The 17,407-nt window shown below is 43.2% G+C and overlaps 1 protein-coding gene across 1 annotated transcript; it reads left to right on the top strand.

Annotated features, from left to right (window-relative positions):
- Positions 1 to 381: 381 nt before the first annotated feature.
- LOC119805163 (mitochondrial import inner membrane translocase subunit TIM44-like) lies at positions 382 to 1,845 on the top strand. Its single transcript, XM_038317041.1, is given in 1 exon segment — positions 382 to 1,845. A coding segment is annotated over 1 exon segment (1,359 nt). The 5' UTR covers position 382; the 3' UTR covers positions 1,742 to 1,845.
- Positions 1,846 to 17,407: the final 15,562 nt, after the last annotated feature.

Raw genomic sequence — 17,407 nt, 5'->3', positions numbered from 1 at the left:
TCCTCTAATGTTTACTCCCACACTTATAGCAATGTACCCACACACATATGCACACAGACATAGATTTTAAAAGTTAAATATTTTTTTCAATTTTTATTGATATTTATTGAGGTCTACATTTTTCTCTGCTCCCTCCCTGCCTCTCCCTTCCCTGCTTCAATCCTCCCCCAAGGTCCCCATGCTCCCAATTTACTCAGGAGATCTTGTCTTTTTATACTTTCTACTTCCCATATAGATTAGATCTATGTAAGTCTCTCTTAGTGTCCTCATTGTTGTCTAAGTTCTCTGGGATTGTGGTTTGTAGGCTGACTTTCTTTACTTTATGTTCAAAAACTACCTTTGAGGAGGCGCGACGCAGAAAGGTCACACAGGCTCTTCCAACATGGCGGCGGCAGCTCTGCGGGGCGGCTGGTGCCGCTGTCCGCGAAGGTGCCTAGGCAAAGGAGTCCAAATTCTCTCCAGCCACAAACTACCCCATGGTTCAAGCTACCAGATAAGCCGGCCAGGAGGAGAGCTGACACTGACCAAATCCTATTCTACTGGGAACAGAAAAGGGTTTTTGTCAGGCTTACTAGACAACATCAAACAAGAATTAGCCAAAAACAAAGAGATGAAAGAGAGTATAAAAAAGTTCCGAGATGAGGCAAAGAAGCTAGAAGAATCAGATGCTCTCCAGGAAGCCAGAAGAAAATATAAATCCATCGAGTCAGAAACTGTGCGAACCAGTGAAGCCATAAAGAAGAAGCTTGGGGAACTGACAGGGACAGTGAAGGAGAGTCTTGATGAAGTCAGTAAGAGTGACCTTGGCCGGAAGATCAAGGAGGGGGTAGAAGAGGCTGCCAGGACAGCCAAGCAATCAGCAGAGTCAGTATCCAAGGGTGGGGAGAAGCTGGGCAAGACGGCAGCCTTCAAAGCCATCTCCCAGGGTGTAGAGTCGGTGAAGAAGGAGATTGATGAGAGCGTACTAGGACAGACGGGGCCCTACCGCCAGCCCGAGCGGCTCCGGAAAAGGACGGAGTTTGCTGGAGCGAAGTTCAAAGAAGACAAAGTGTTCCAGGCTAATGAGGAAGCGTTGGGGCTTGTACTACACAAGGACTCCAAGTGGTACCAGCAGTGGAAGGACTTCAAAAACAACAATGTGATGTTCAACCGCTTCTTTGAGATGAAGATAAAGTACGATGAGAGTGACAATGTTCTCATCCGGGCATCCCGGGCCTTAACGGACAAAGTCACTGACTTGCTGGGGGGCCTTTTCTCAAAGACAGAAATGTCAGAGGTGCTCACAGAGATCCTTAGAGCGGACCCAAACTTCGACAAGGACCGCTTTCTTCGGCAGTGTGAGAGTGACATCATCCCCAACATCCTAGAGGCCATGATTTCTGGGGAGCTCGACATTCTCAAAGACTGGTGCTATGAAGCTACTTAAAGCCAGCTGGCCCACCCTATCCAGCAGGCCAAGGCTATGGGCCTCCAGTTCCACTCCAGAATCCTCGACATCAGCAATGTGGACCTGGCCATGGGCAAGATGATGGAGCAGGGTCCTGTGCTGATTGTTACCTTTCAAGCCCAGTTGGTGATGGTGATCAAGAACCCCAAAGGCGAGGTGGTTGAGGGTGACCCGGACAAGGTGCTACGCATGCTGTATGTGTGGGCACTCTGCAGAGACCAGCAGGAGCTCAACCCTTATGCTGCCTGGCGCCTTCTGGACATTTCAGCCTCCAGCACAGAACAGATCCTCTGAGGGCAGCGGTGGTATCTAGGCAGCTCCAGAGCTAGACCATCGTGGGACAGATACACAGAGGCGCCATGAGGCACCTTGGCACAAGACCGATAAGACTATGTATGGCCTCTTCCCCAAGTTCTTCAGGGCAGTTGTGAAATCACTAGACAAGGAAAAGGCTGGAGGTGCCTGGCAGGGTTGGGAAGTACCCCAGAATGCCACAGGGGACTGCTGGCAGTGTCACGAAGTCCCAGCCCAGGGACTCCTGTGGTCATTGGGATGAGGCCTGGCCTGCTGTTCTAAGTAGTCCACTGGCATGGCCTGCCAAGCCGCTTTAGTTTTTGTTTTTTTTAATCAGTGCTCTTCCTGTACATAAGCCTAAGATCTGGACATAATAAAACACCAAAGTGCAGAAAAAAAAAACTACCTTTGAGTGAGTACATGTGATAATTGTCTTTCTGTGACTGGGTTGCCTCACTCAAAATGATGTTTTCTAGTTCCATCCATTTTCCTGCAAAATTCAAGCTGTCATTATTTTTTCTGCTGTGTAGTACTCCATTGTGTGAATATACCACATTCTTCTTATCCATTCTTCAATCGAGGGACATTTAGGTTGTTTCCAGGTTCTGGCTATGACAAAAAAGCTGCTATGAACATAGTTGAGCACATGTCTTTGTGGCACGATTGAGCATCCTTTGGATATATACCCAAAAGTGGTATTACTGGATCTTGAGGAAGGTTGTTTCCTAATTTTCTGAGAAATTGCCACACTGACATCCAAAGGGGTTGTACCAGCTTGCATTCCCACCAGCAATGCAGAAGTGTTCCCCTTTTCCCCACAACCTCTCCAGCATAAGTTGCCATCAGTGTTTTTGATCTTGGCCATTCTTACAGGTGTAAGATGAAATCTCAGAGTTATTTTGATTTGCATTTCTCTGAAGACTAAGGATGTTGAACATTTCCTTAAGTGTCTTTCAGCCATTTTAGATTCCTCTGTTGAGAGTTCTCTGTTTAGGTCTGTACTCCATTTTTTTATTGGATTATGTGATCTTTTGGTGTCCAATTTTTTGAGTTCTTTATATAATTTGGAGATCAGACCTCTGTCTGATGTGGGGTTAGTGAAGATACAAGTTAAATATTTTAAGGCTTGAAGATTAGATTCAGATACATGGCAATTAGTAGACCAGCTTAAGCTATAAATAAAGAGAGGGAGAGGGAGACAGTGGGAGAAGAGAAGAGGGGAGGAGGAAAGGAGAGGGGAAGAGAGTGGGGGCATGATGTGGAATTCCTCTCTGTATTCTGTGAATACCACTGATTAATAAATAAGCTGTTTTGGGCTTGTGATAGGATAGAGCAGAGCTAGGAGGGGAAAACTAAACTAATGCTGGGAAAAAGAAGGCAGAATCAAGAGACGCCATGGAGCCACCGGAGGAGAAAGACACAAGCTGCCAGCTGGAACCTTGCCTTGCCAGTAGGTCATGAGCCTCATGGTAAAATATTAAACAATAGAAATGTATTAATTTAAGAGATAAGAGTGAGCTAGAAATATGCATAAGCTAATAGGCCAAGCAGTGATGTGATTAATACAGTTTCTGTGTGGTTATTTTGAGTCTGGGCAGCCGGAAATGAACAAGCGGGTCTTACAACAAATTGATACCCAACGTGTGCCAGTTAAACCCATGTAAAACCTGAGAAAGATTAAAAAGTAATTTTAAACACAAAAAAAACAAAGTTAAGCATGGCTTCTTGGTAGCCAGCATTTTGCTGGTGGCATGCTGCAGCTCCTTTAAGAAAGGTCTTCCTGATTCAGCAGTAGCAGAAAAAAAAAAAACCATACTGTTTCAAAACAGCAGAACAAATGGCTTTGGCTCTTTCAGAAGGCTGAGCACTTGAATAGAGTTTGTGGGCCTAGGTGCTTGTGTGCCCACTCAGGGTCAGGAGGAAAGTAGCTGAGACCATGCCCATGGCTCAGCACTCCCCGCCTGGGCAGGCAGTGGAATGAGGTCTGCTAGGAGTACACAGGCAGGAAAGCATGGCAGATTCTTGCCACTATACACAGAGATATTTACAGGCCTTGCAGTTCACTGCATGGCAGATTTAGCTTTTGCTCAGATAAAAAAGGTTTATATGCTGCACAGTGCTTCTCAGACTTTAGGTGGTGAGGATGGCTCCTACCGGGCAGTCTTAGAGGCAGTAAACATGCTTCTTCCATGTTGAACTGGGCAGAACCAATAAGCAGGTTCTTGTTGGCCCTAGCCACACCTGCCTAAAAAAGGGGCGCTTCTAGTCAGAAAATAATTACAGATACACAATAAGGACAGATTCAGATAAAAAAAAAAGACCTCTAAATGGGTCATAGTGTTGGATAAATGTATGTAGGCTTGAGAGAGAGAAGAAAAAGAGTATAGTTATAAAAAGAAGCAAATCATTTTTAACAAATAAAACAAAGTCTTTAAAGAGACAGAGTACAGGCAGTCATAGATTAAAAGGAGTAAAGAAAGATAATCCATGGAATATACACAGAGAGTATAGATTATTTATATTATCATGTTGTCTTTGAATTTTTTGACTGCAGAGAGATATTTGATTCTGGGGACTGCTAAGCTAAACCAACATATATGTTTTAAAGGTTTCTTGACTTCAGAATATAGGTCTAAGGATATGTTGTTTGGAAAAGAAGTTCTTCTTTTGTTTCCACAGAGGATGAGAACCTATGGATTCATTCCAGGCTAATATGGTTTGATGGCCCAAGACCCCTGAAAGGTCACTGTGAACACCTTCCAAAATACTTCACCCAACAAAAAGCAGTAAGAAGTTTGGAGAAAACTATGCCCAAATTTCCTAAATAATTGTTTATAAATGTTTGTTTACATTTAAAAGGGATATGCTATAGAAATTTGCATTGGTATAAATCTTGCTCCATTGATAAATTTAAGTCTTTAAAGAAAGAAATTGAAGAGGATACCAGAAAATGGAAGGATCTCCCTTGCTCTTGGATTGGGAGGATCAACATAGTAAAAATGGCAATTCTACCAAAAGCAACCTATAGATTCAATGCAATCCCCATCAAAATCCCATCAAAATTCTTCACAGACCTTGAGAGAACAATAATCAACTTTATATGGAAAAAACAAAAACCCAGGATGGCCAAAACAATCTTATACAATAAAGGAACTTCTGGAGGCATTACCATCCCTGACTTCAAACTCTATTACAGAGCTACAGTATTGGAAACAGCTTGGTATTGGCATAAAAACTGAGAAGTCGACCTATGGAATCGAATAGAAGACCCAGATATCAATCCACAAACCTATGAACACCTGATTTTCGAGAAGGGAGCTAAAAGTATACAAAGGAAGAAAGCATTTGGTGTATATTTCTGTTTGTTTGTTCAAGATAGGTTGTCACTAAGTAATCCTGGCTGTCCTGGAACTTACTCTGTAGACCAGGCTGGCCTCAAACTCACAGAGATCTACCTGCCTCTGCCTCCCAAGTGCTGGAAGTAAAGGTGTGTGCCACCATGCCCTGCATCCAGTGAGGGCTAATAAATGGTGTTTTTCTCTATTCCCTCACATGGTGGAAGGGATCGGAAATCTGTCATGGGATGAATTAAGGTGGCCTTACTCCCTAACCACCTTCACTTTCTAACTCTACTGCCTGAGGGGTTAAGATTTTGACATAGAAGGTTTAGGATGACACAAATTAGCAATATTGTTCCCTTTAGAAATACTTTAACTCCAGTCATTCAAAAGGTTTGTTTGCTAGGTTAATTCCTGTTGAAATAAATGGTACAGGGCTAGAGGGACAGCTCATGGGTAGGGTACTTTCCTGCCCTATTTGAGGCCTGAGTTTGATTCAGAGACCTCACCAGACAGGCTCTTGCTACATAGTACTCACAATTCCAATCACTTGATGCCTACATCATGGGCTTCAAGCTTTTACTTGCCTGCTACACACACACCAACTCAAAGAATGCAAATGCAAATGGTGCTGGGAAGTCACTCCATCCTAGGCTTTCTGCTCTAGGCTTCCTGCTGAAGGTGGTGTGGAGCTGTCCACTGTTATCAATACCTCTTGCTGGCACTGCAGTAATGGCATACTTAGCCAGGAAATGGCAGTGCTCTGCCTTCCAGGCAGGTCTGAGCATTCTACTCAGGGGGTCTTTGCCACAGCTATCGTCATTAAATATCACCTAAAACAAATATGTGGTAGAATTAATTGGGACATTCAGTGGTCCAATAGGCTGGCATATGTTTTCTAAAAACTAAAAAAGAGCTCTTTTCCTCTCTCTCTCTCTCTTTCTGAGACAGGGTCTCACTTTGTGTTCAAGCTAACTAGGCTGGATTCAAACTTATGGGAAGCTTCCTGCCTCAGTTTTCCAAGTGCTGGGATTACACCATGCCCAACTACTAAAAAGAGTTTTTGCTTAACAGATGGCTGGAGATTGTAGCTGCAGGGGAACAGGCTATGATGCTTTGTGGCCTTGCTCATCTCTGTAGGGGAAAGGCTTGCTGGTCATCCTACAGTTATCTTGCTAGAACAATTTAACAGTTTTCCCTTGAATGTGGCTTGATGAGCAGCCTGATGAAAAGCCACCATGAGGCAGTATCTCACTAGTCTTGCTGGCTCTGATGAGACTCGGGGCTTGCTTTCTTGACACACTTAAAGTTGAATGGCAGGCTTCTGTGTAAGGCTATTTTAAACATGGCTGTGATTCACAGTTGGCCCCTGTGACAGAGTTACCAACCCATCTGTGCCTATCACCTGGCCTCCTCAGTTCAGTGGTACCCTGTGGTACAGAATGTGGGAGCTGACACTCATGTAGAGTGTCTCCTTCAGTGATAAGCACCTTGTATGCCTAGGCTTATGGTATCTGTCAAGCTGAATTCAAGGGCAAGTGACCAGCTGACCTAGCAACCGCTTCTGCATTGCTTAGGAACCACTTGGCCATTTGACATCCATGTACGTAAATGCGAAGGAGGATGTGCTTCCACATGTTCTGGCATTTTGATGAAACATCTTTCCATTGTCACCTTTTCCTACAGTTCTTCCCCCAGTGGCCTTCTGTGCTGAATTGCCTTGATAGCTCAATACCCTCAAGGGATGGAATTCTGTGAGTCACTAGGGACTCAAATGTGGAGTGTGCTGGAAGAATTTCTAAAAGGAAGACAAGAATCCATAATTGTATATTTCCTAGAAAAATTTCAATAACAAATACCTAGAAGACTGAGGTAAATGGAACATCATAGATTCAAGGTCACCCTGAGCTAACACAGTAAACCATGTCTCAAAACATTAGAAAAAGAGCCTGGTAGTAGTGGCACACATCTTTAGTCCCAGTACTTGAAAAGCAGATGCAAACCAATCTCTGTGAGTGCAAGGCCAGTCTGGTCTACAGGGAGAGTTCCAGGACATTCCAGGACATAGAGAAACCATGTCACAAATAAAACAAATAACAACTAGGAAAACAAGGTAGGAATTCTAGCCACTCAAGATGCTAAGGCAAGAGAAGCAAGAGTTTAAGTCCTACCTGGGCAATCTAGTGAGACCTGTCTCAAAAAAAATGCTGGAGAAATGGTTTATCAGTTAAGAGCATGTACTGCTCTTCCATAGGTCCAGAGTTCAGCTCTCAACATCAGCATTGGGCAGTTCACAACTACCTGTAACTCCAGCTCCAGGGGATCTGATGCCCACTTCTAACCTACACGGGCATTGGGCATGACTGTGCATGTGTGCGTGCATACACACAGACAGACAGTATTAGAAAAAATGTCACTCAAGACCCCTCATCTCCCTAAGATTCCACTTGCTACCACAAAAGAAATTAACAGTTGTCTATAATGAGACTTCTCCATGGTGCCGCTGTTGGCAAGTCACCTGGGGACCTCCCCAAACCCTGGTGGCACAGTTGTCTCTGAATTGCCCAAGCTCCTGTAAATAACCCCAATGAATTTGCTAGTTCATCCAAACTGACCTTGGATGGAATCCTTCTTTGGTATACTGGTGGCCTCTCTGTCTGAAGTCAATAGATATTTCTTTATGTCTTCCCAAGAAGTCATCCAACGAGCCCAATAGAACAGGGGAGGGGGAGTGGTGAGATGGGTCAGTGGGCCAAAGCATTTGCTGTCAGGCATGATGACCTGAGTTCAGTCCCTACAACCCTACATGGTGGAAGGAGAGAATGGACTCCCAAAAATTGTACTCTGACCTCCATTTATGCACCATGATCTTCTAACACATACATAGAAACACATACACACACATACATATATACACACGATAGACAGACAGACAGATAGATAGATGTAATTTAGAGGCCGGTGAATTTCTTTCAGTTCCAGGCTAGCCAGGGCTACATAGTGAGACCTTGTCTTAAAAAATTATTTGAAATAGCATAAAATATCTCAGAGTAACTCTAACCAAACAAGTGGAAAACTTGTATGACAAGAACTTTAAATCTTTGAAGAAAGAAATTGAAGAAGACACCAGAAAGTGGAATAAAATCTCCCATGCTTTTGGGTAGGCAGAATTAACATAGTAAAAATGGCAATCTTACCAAAAGTAATCTACAGATTCAACGCAATGCCATCAAAATCCCAGAAAAATTCTTCAAAGACCTCGAAAAAATGGTACTCAACTTCATTTGGAAAAGGAAAAAACCCAGGATAGCCAAAACAATCCTGGGCAATAAAAAAACTTCTGGAGGCATCACAATCCCTGATTCAAACTTAACTACAGAGCTACAGTACTGAAAACAGCCTGGTATTGGTATAAGAACAGACAGGAAGACAAATGAAACCGAATAGAAGACCTGGATATCAATCCACACATCTTCGAACACCTGATATTTGATAAAGAAGCAAAAAAAAATATCAAATGGAAAAAAGAAAGTATATTTAACAAGTGGTGCTGGCATAACTGGATATCAACATGTAGAAGAATGAAAATAGACCCATATCTATCACCATGCACAAAAGTCAAGTCCAAATGGATCAAAGACCTCAACATAAAGCCAGCCACACACACTGAACCTTATAGAAGAGAAAATGGGAAATACACTTGAACACATTGGCACAGGGAACCACTTCCTAAATATAACCCAGCAGCACAGACACTGAGAGAAACTATTAATAAATGAGATCTCCTGAAACTGAAAAGCTTCTATAAAGCAAAGGACATGGTCCATAAGACAAAACGACAGCCTACAGAATGGGAAAAGATCTTCACTAACTCCACATCAGACAGAGAGGACTGATCTCCAAAATATACAAAGAACTCAAGAAATTGGACACCAAAATCACATAATCCAATAAAAAATGGAGTACAGGGCTGGAGAGATGGCTCAGAGGTTAAGAGCACTGGCTGCTCTTCCAGAGGTCCTGAGTTCAATTCCCAGCAACCACATGATGGCTCACAACCATCTGTACTGAGATCTGGCGCCTTCCTTTGGCGCACGGGCATACATCGAGGCAGAATGTTGTATACATAATAAATAAATAAATCTTTAAAAAAATGGAGTACAGATCTAAACAGAGAACTTTCAACAGAGGAATCCAAAATGGCTGAAAGACACTTAAGGAAATGTTCAACATCCTTAGTCTTCAGAGAAATGCAAATCAAAACAACTCTGAGATTTCATCTTACACCTATAAAAATGGCCAAGATCAAAAACACTGATGGCAACTTATGCTGGAGAGGTTGTGGGGAAAGGGGAACACTTCTGCATTGCTGGTGGGAATGCAAGCTGGTACAACCCCTTTGGATGTCAGTGTGGCAATTTCTCAGAAAATTAGGAAACAACCTTCCTCAAGACCCAGTAATACCACTTTTGGGTATATATCCAAAGGATGCTCAATCGTGCCACAAAGACATGTGCTCAACTATGTTCATAGCAGCTTTTTTGTCATAGCCAGAACCTGGAAACAACCTAAATGTCCCTCGATTGAAGAATGGATAAGAAGAATGTGGTATATTCACACAATGGAGTACTACACAGCAGAAAAAATAATGACAGCTTGAATTTTGCAGGAAAATGGATGGAACTAGAAAACATCATTTTGAGTGAGGTAACCCAGACACAGAAAGACAATTATCACGTGTACTCATTCATGGGTGGTTTTTAAACATAAAGCAAAGAAAGTCAGCCTACAAACCACAATCCCAGAGAACTTAGACAACAATGAGGACACTAAGAGAGACTTACATAGATCTAATCTACATGGGAAGTAGAAAAAGACAAGATCTCCTGAGTAAATTGGAAGCATGGGGACCTTGGGGGAGGGTTGAAGCGGGGAGGGGAGAGGCAAGGAGGGGAGCAGAGAAAAATGTAGAGCTCAATAAATATCAATAAAAAGAAAGAATGAAAGAAACCTTATTTCGAAGAGAAAAACATCAGCACGCCCCTTTAGAAGAGCAGCAAGCTATTTTGCTATACTTTGGGGTGAGTGGACCAACAACTGGCTGAGACTGACAAAGATGGCAGAACAAAGGCTGAGATTATTTTTAAATTCCAAGGAAAGGAATGAATCCTAAATGCTACACATTTTTGTAAAAAGACAACTTTGGTGCTTGATCTTTGGTGGGAAAAATAGGGAATTTTATAAATGCATCCAAATGTTACTGGAGAAGCAGGAGTTTAGGGGGATTGTCAAGAATTCCCAGGCAGCCAGAGATACACATTGAGACCCTTTCTCAAAGCGGAAAGTTTTCTGGGTCTAAGAACCATAGCACAGATTTGGAAAAATATGTGAGAAAAGTGTGGGCGAGTTAATACGAAAGAGCCTAGGGTTTTCTTGGTAAAAATAAAGCTGTGAGGCTGGGCGGTGGTGGCGCATGGCGCATGCCTTTAATCCCAGAGTGAGTTCCAGGACAACCACGACTACTACATAGAGAAACCCTGTCTCAAAAAATTAATAAGGAAAGAGAGAGAGAGAGAGAGAGAGAGAGAGAGAGAGAGAGAGAGAGAGAGAGAGCTGTGATGGAGGCATTCAAATCCACAGCATCAGCCAGGTATGGTGATACCCACCTGACATTCCTCATGGGGAGGCTGAGTCTAATTTAGGGTCAGCATGGGCTACACGGTGAGATTCTGGCTCAAACAAAACAAAATGAAAGCATCATTTTTTCCACGATAATTTTGAAAAATGGCTAATTGACATTTCCATGTGGTTGCTCAGGTTTCTTTCATAAGCAAAATGACTCTAAGAAAAGAAGCATTGCTTGTGGCAACAGCTTATGTGGCTCATTTAGCCCATGGTCCTCAGCAGTATTCAAGGGGTAAATCATGCTTCCTTTGGCCACATCCTTTCCACAGCTGGTAGGTCACAGAGTTCTTCCTGAATCTCAGGGATCCTTCTCATTACCTGTATTTCACAGTCAAGGCAAATTCATCAGGGAACATCAGTATAGGGGAGTCGTGTGTGTGTGTGTGTGTGTGTGTGTGTGTGTGTGAAAGGACAACCTCAATCATTGTTGTTTTGTCTGATTTTGTTTTAAGACAGGGTCTCATAGGCATGGTGGTGCACTTTTCATCCCAGCACTTGGGAGGCAGAGATAGGCAGATCTTTGTGAGTTTGAGGCCAGCCTGGTCTATATAGTTAGTGTCAGGACAGTCAAGGCTTAAATAGGGAGACTCTATCACAAAACAAAACAAAACAAAACAAAACAAAAGACAGGGTCTCTCACCAGCTTGGAATTTCCCAAGTAGACTAGGCTGGCTAGCCTCAGGGAAACGTCTACAACTTCCCCAGCACTGGAATTACAAGTATGCACCATCACGCCGACTTTTTTTTACATGGATTTTGGGGGCTGAACTTGGGTCCTTGGGTTTGCAAGACAAGCACTTTGTCAAATGAGGTATGTACCCAAGTCATTTTTTAATGACATATAAACTAGTGCACTAGAAGAACTGATTGGCTCCTTATGTCCCCCAGATGTGGTGGCCTGACTCTATAACTGTCTGTATTAGTTGTAACCCCGAGATGCCGCTAATTAGCCACATTATGGATTATGAAGGAGCTCAGTAGCAGATTTTAAGCTCTTAACATTAGCCAAGGAGGTCCTCAATGAGCAGGGAACAACTGAAGCTTCCTCTATTGAGATGAGCCTTGAATCACTTCATTCTGAAGTCTCCACCAAACTGCAAAGGCAGGCCAGGCCTGACAGCAGTGGTCAAAGGACAAGGTCAGCACAAATAAAGTAGTATCCATCACTAAGAAAAGCTTTCCAGTGGTGGTAAGAAGCAGATGGGGCAGTTCTTTTTTTTTTTTCTGAAGTAACCATCTTGTTTCTTCCAGAAATGATTAAAGTGGGTCATCCATCTCCCGTGTCTCCAGCCACCTCCCCCATGGCTTTGACAAGATCCCAGAACAGAAACAGCAGAGTCACCATGGACACAAATAACTGATGATCCAAATGCATGCTCAGGAACATGAAATCATTTATATTTGAAAATAAGATTTACCACAGTGACTAAAAGCAAATGCACAATCAACAGAGATTCCAATAGAGACTGCCAGGCATCGTGTGCCCAGCTTTTACTGTTTCTCACTGCTCAATAATTTATGCATTGTTATATTCCTCCTAGAATACTAAAATACACACAATTCTAAGGACTCTGACAATGCATTTCTATGAAATTTAGATTACACTGCGGTTTCATACGTGCCCTTGTAACCGTGAAAACTCAGAGCAGCAAAGTATTTGTATTGAGAGCATCATCATTCAACATGTTTCTTCTTTAGCTGCAGAGAAAGAGACCAAGGCCAGAAAAGAAAATTGGACTAGGCAGCAGGCCATATCTCAGTAGACTCTGTCTCCTTAAGTGAGATGGTGTGCAAGACACTACCTGAAAATGCTAACTGCAGGTGAAGGGGGCAGGCTGTGTGACATTTGAGAATGCACTCTGTCATACATCAAGCACTATTTTTTTAATATTTATTTATTATTTATTATGTATACAATATTCTGTCTGTATGTCTGCAGGCCAGAAGAGGGCACCAGACCTCATTACAGATGGTTGTGAGCCACCACGTGGTTGCCAGGAATTGAACTCAGGACCTTTGGAAGAGCAGGCAATGCTCTTAACCACTGAGCCATCTCTCCAGCCCCCCCCAATCAAGCACTATTTTGAGGACATCACTGAACTCTAGAAATTGGATCATTTATTTATCTCTAATGCTGGTGTTTAGCAATGCTCTAAAAGTGCAGATCACTTTGGGAGGCTATGTTCTCAACAGGGTGAATGCATATGTAACTGTAGACTGTTTAAGCTGTGCTCCAGGCAGATGCTATAGTTCACGGGTAGAGTATGTGCCTAGTGCATGGGAAGCTCTGAGTTTGATCTTTAGTGCTAAAAATAAAATAAAATAAAATGGAAACAAACTAGGAGTTCCATGTGCCTGTAATTCCAACACTGGGGAGGTGGAGGTAGGAGGATAAGTAGTTCAATTCAACATCATCCTCTGTTGTATAGAAAATCTGATGCCAGCCTAGGCTATATGAAACACCTCAAAAGATAGGCTTGCCAGGCAGTGGTGGCGCACGCCTTTAATTCCAGCACTCACAAGGCAGAGGCAGACAGATATCTGTGAGTTTGAGGCCAGCCTGGACTACAAGAGCCAGTTCTAGGACAGCCAGGGCTGTTACACAGAGAAACCCTGTCTCAGAAAGCAAAAAAAAAAAAAAAAAAAAAAAAAAAAAAAAAAAAAAAAAAAACCCAAAAAAAGTAAATAGGCTAGCATGGTAGAGCATGTCTTTAATCCCAGCACTCTGGAGTCATAGTCTCGGCAGCTCTCTGGGCCTAGTCTACATAGTGAGTTCTATGCCAGCCAGGGATACACAGTGAGACAGTGAGACGTTGTTTCACAAAACAAAAAATTGTCCAGAAGGCAAGAAGATTGAAAGTTCAAATTTACTGAGGGCTACCGTTCAAAGTTAATCTGGCAAATTTAACAAGACTCATCTCAAATCAGCAAGAGAGAAGTAGCATGTATTAGCTACACTATCGTACAACTACAGTGGACAAGACAAATAGAAACTGTTTCTGTAGGGGCTTCTGTTTATGTAGGCAATATGGATGGAGCATTATGTTCTGGAGCTGTGGTTAGCAACAGCCTAGCCTTGAGGAGGGTGGTCTTGTCCTGAGTCTAAAGAATCAAAAAGGGGTTCGAGACCAGCCTGGTCTACAAGAGCTAGATCCAGGACAGGCTCTAGAAACTACAGGGAAACCCTGTCTCGAAAAACCAAAAAAAAAAAAAAAAATCAAAAAGGGCTCAGCACAACCACCCATACTAAATACTAAATTGGTATCTATATTTTCCAACTGGAGCTTGTTATTATTAACGCTTTCTGATGAGATAATGATCCTGTTCTGTTTGGAGGAAGCAGTGACCTTGCTCTGAGCCCAGCCAGCTGTTCAGGGAAAGCAGCCTTGTTCCGAGGTTACAACAGCTCAACGTAGCCATTCATCTCATATGGCATTCACATTGGGGAGATAGTATGATTGTAGAGTGTTTCTCTAGCATGAACAAAACCCTGTGTTAAGTTACCAACACACACACACACACACACACACACTCTGTACTTTTTTTTCACACTCTGCACTTTTATTTTTTTATTTTTTTTTTATTTTTTTTTCTCATGGTTTATTTTTTTTTATATTTAAAAATTTCCATCTCCTTCCCTCCTCCTCCCCCCTCCCTCCCCGCCGTCGCCCCTGTCTCTCCCCTCCTTCTCCCCCCTTCCCTCCCCTCCCCTCCACCCACACCTCCCCTCCCTCCCTCTCAAGGCCAAGGAGCCATCAGGGTTCCCCACTCTATGCTAAGACCAAGGTCCTCCCAACTCCCCCCAGGTCCAGGAAGGTGATCGACCAAGCTGAGAAGGCTCCCACAGAGCCCGTCCATGAAGAAGAATCAGAGCCCAGAGCCATTGTCCTTTGCTTCTCAGTCAGCCCCCGCTGTTGGCCACACTCAGAGAGACGGGTTTGGTCGCATGATCCATCAGTCCCATTCCAACTGGAGTTGGTGATCTCCCATTAGTTCTGTCCCACCGTCTCCTGAGTGAACGCACCCCTCTCGTTCCTGACCCTCTCCCTCATGTTCTCGCTCCTTCTGCTCCTCATCGGGACCTTGGGAGCTCAGTCCAGTGCTCCAATGTGGGGCTCAGTCACCTTCCCCATCTGTCGCCAGCTGGAGGCTCCCTCACGGTCCTGACTTTCCTTCTCATGTTCTCTCTCCTTCTGCTCCTCATCAGGACCTTGGGAGCTCAGTCCGGTGCTCCAAGGTGGGGCTCTGTCATTTTCTTTCATCTATCGTCAGGTGGAGGTTCTATGGTGATATGCAAGAAATTCATCAGTATGGCTATAGGAACTGGCCTTTTCAGGCTCCCTCTCCTCAGCTGCCCAAGGAACTAACTGGGGGCGTCTCCCTGGAAACCTGGGAACCCCTCTAGGGTCAAGTCTCTTGACAACCCTCAGGTAGCTCCTTAAATTCAGATATATGCTTCCCTGCTCTCATATCCACCCTTCCTATATCCCAAGCACCCCATTCCTCCGATCTCCCCCCGCTCTCCCCTTCACACTTTTCTCTCCCCATCTTCCCTTGGCCCAGTCTTGCCCAACCCTCAAGTTCCCAATTTTGCCTGGCGATCGTGTCTACTTCCAATATCCAGGAGGATTACTATATCTTTTTTGGGAGTTCACCTTCTTATTATCTTCTCAAGGATCCCAAATTTATAGGCTCGATGTCCTTTAATTATGGCTAGAAACCGAATATGAGTGAGTACATCCCATGTTCATCTTTATGGGTCTGGGTTACCTCACTCAGAATAGTGTTTTCTATTTCCATCCATTTGCCTGCAAAATTCAAGATGTCATTGTTTTTTTACCGCTGAGTAGTATTCTAGCATGTATATATTCCACAGTTTCTTCATCCATTCTTCCACTGAAGGGCATCTAGGCTGTCTCCAGGATCTGGCTATTACAAATAATGCTGCTATGAACATAGATGAGCATATGCTTTTGTTGTATGATTGGGCATCTCTTGGGTAGATTCCCAATAGTGGAATTGCTGGGTCCTGGGGTAGGTTGATCCCGAATTTCCTGAGAAACCGCCACACTGCTTTCCAAAGTGGTTGCACAAGTTTGCATTCCCACCAGCAATGGATGAGTGTGCCCCTTACCCCACAACCTCTCCAGCAAAGGTTATTATTGGTGTTTTGGATTTTAGCCAATCTGACAGGTGTAAGATGATATCTCAAAGTTGTTTTGATTGCATTTCCCTGATAGCTAGGGAGGTTGAGCATGACCTTAAGTGTCTTTTGGCCATTCGAACTTCTTCTGTTGAGAATTCTCTGTTCAGTTCATCGCCCCATTTTTTAATTGGGTTAATTGGCATTTTACCGTCTAGTCTCTTGAGTTCCTTATATATTTTAGAGATCAGACTTTTGTCAGTTGCAGGGTTGGTGAAGATCTTTTCCCAGTCAGTAGGCTGCCTTTGTGTCTTAGTGACAATGTCCTTTGCTTTACAGAAGCTGCTCAACTTCAGGAGGTCCCATTTATTCAATGTTGCCCTTAAGTCTGTGCAGCTGGGGTTATGCATAGGAAACGGTTCCCTGTGCCCATTTGTTGTAGAGTACTTCCCACTTTCTCCTCTATCAATCTCAATGTGTTCAAATTAATATTGAGGTCTTTAATCCATTTGGACTTGAGTTTTGTGCATGGTGATAGATATGGATCTACTTTCATTCTTCTACAGGTTGACATCCAGTTATGCCAGCACCATTTGTTGAAGATGCCCTCTTTTTTCCATTGTGTACTTTTGGCTCCTTTATCAAAAATCAGGTGTTCATAGGTTTGTGGTTTAAGATCCGGGTCTTCTATACGATTCCATTGGTCAACTTCTCTGTTCTTATGCCAATACCAAGCCGTTTTCAATACTGTAGCTCTGTAATAGAGTTTGAAGTCAGGGATGGTAATGCCTCCAGAAGTACCTTTATTGTATAAGATTTTTTTGGCTATCCTGGGTTTCTTGTTTTTCCATATAAAGTTGATTATTGTCCTCTCAGTCTCTGTGAAGAATTTTAATGGGACCTTGATTGGGATTGCATTGAATCTATAGATTGCTTTTGGTAGAATTGCCATTTTTACTATGTTGATCCTCCCAATCCACGAGCAGGGGAGATCCTTCCATTTTCTGGTATCCTCTTCAATTTCTTTCTTCAAAGACTTAAAGTTCTTGTCAAATAAATCCTTCACTTCCTTGGTTAGCGATACTCCCAGATATCTTATGCTATTTGTGGCTATTGTGAAAGGTGATACTTCTCTGATTTCCCTCTCTGCTTCCTTATCCTTTGTGTATAGGAGGGCGACTGATTTTTTGGAGTTGATCTTGTATCCTGCCACGTTACTGAAGGAGTTTATCAGCTGTAGGAGTTCTTTGGTGGAGTTTTTGGGGTCGCTTATGTACACTATCATATCATCTGCAAATAATGAAAGTTTAACTTCTTCCTTTCCAAATTGAAACAGACCTAGAACTGATTTCTTGAAGATATTTACAAAATTCTAACTTTCAAAAAATTAACAAGCCCGGCAGTGGTGGCACATGCCTTTAATCCCAGCACTCGGAGAGGCAGAAGCAGGTGGATCTCTGAGTTCAAGGCCAGCCTGGTCTACAGAGCGAGTTCCAGGAC

This window comes from Arvicola amphibius, chromosome X (assembly GCF_903992535.2).
Source record: "Arvicola amphibius chromosome X, mArvAmp1.2, whole genome shotgun sequence".
Lineage (NCBI taxonomy): Eukaryota > Metazoa > Chordata > Mammalia > Rodentia > Cricetidae > Arvicola > Arvicola amphibius.
The sequence above is the reverse complement of the archived record's forward strand: the minus strand, read 5'-3'. Positions and strand labels throughout refer to the sequence as shown.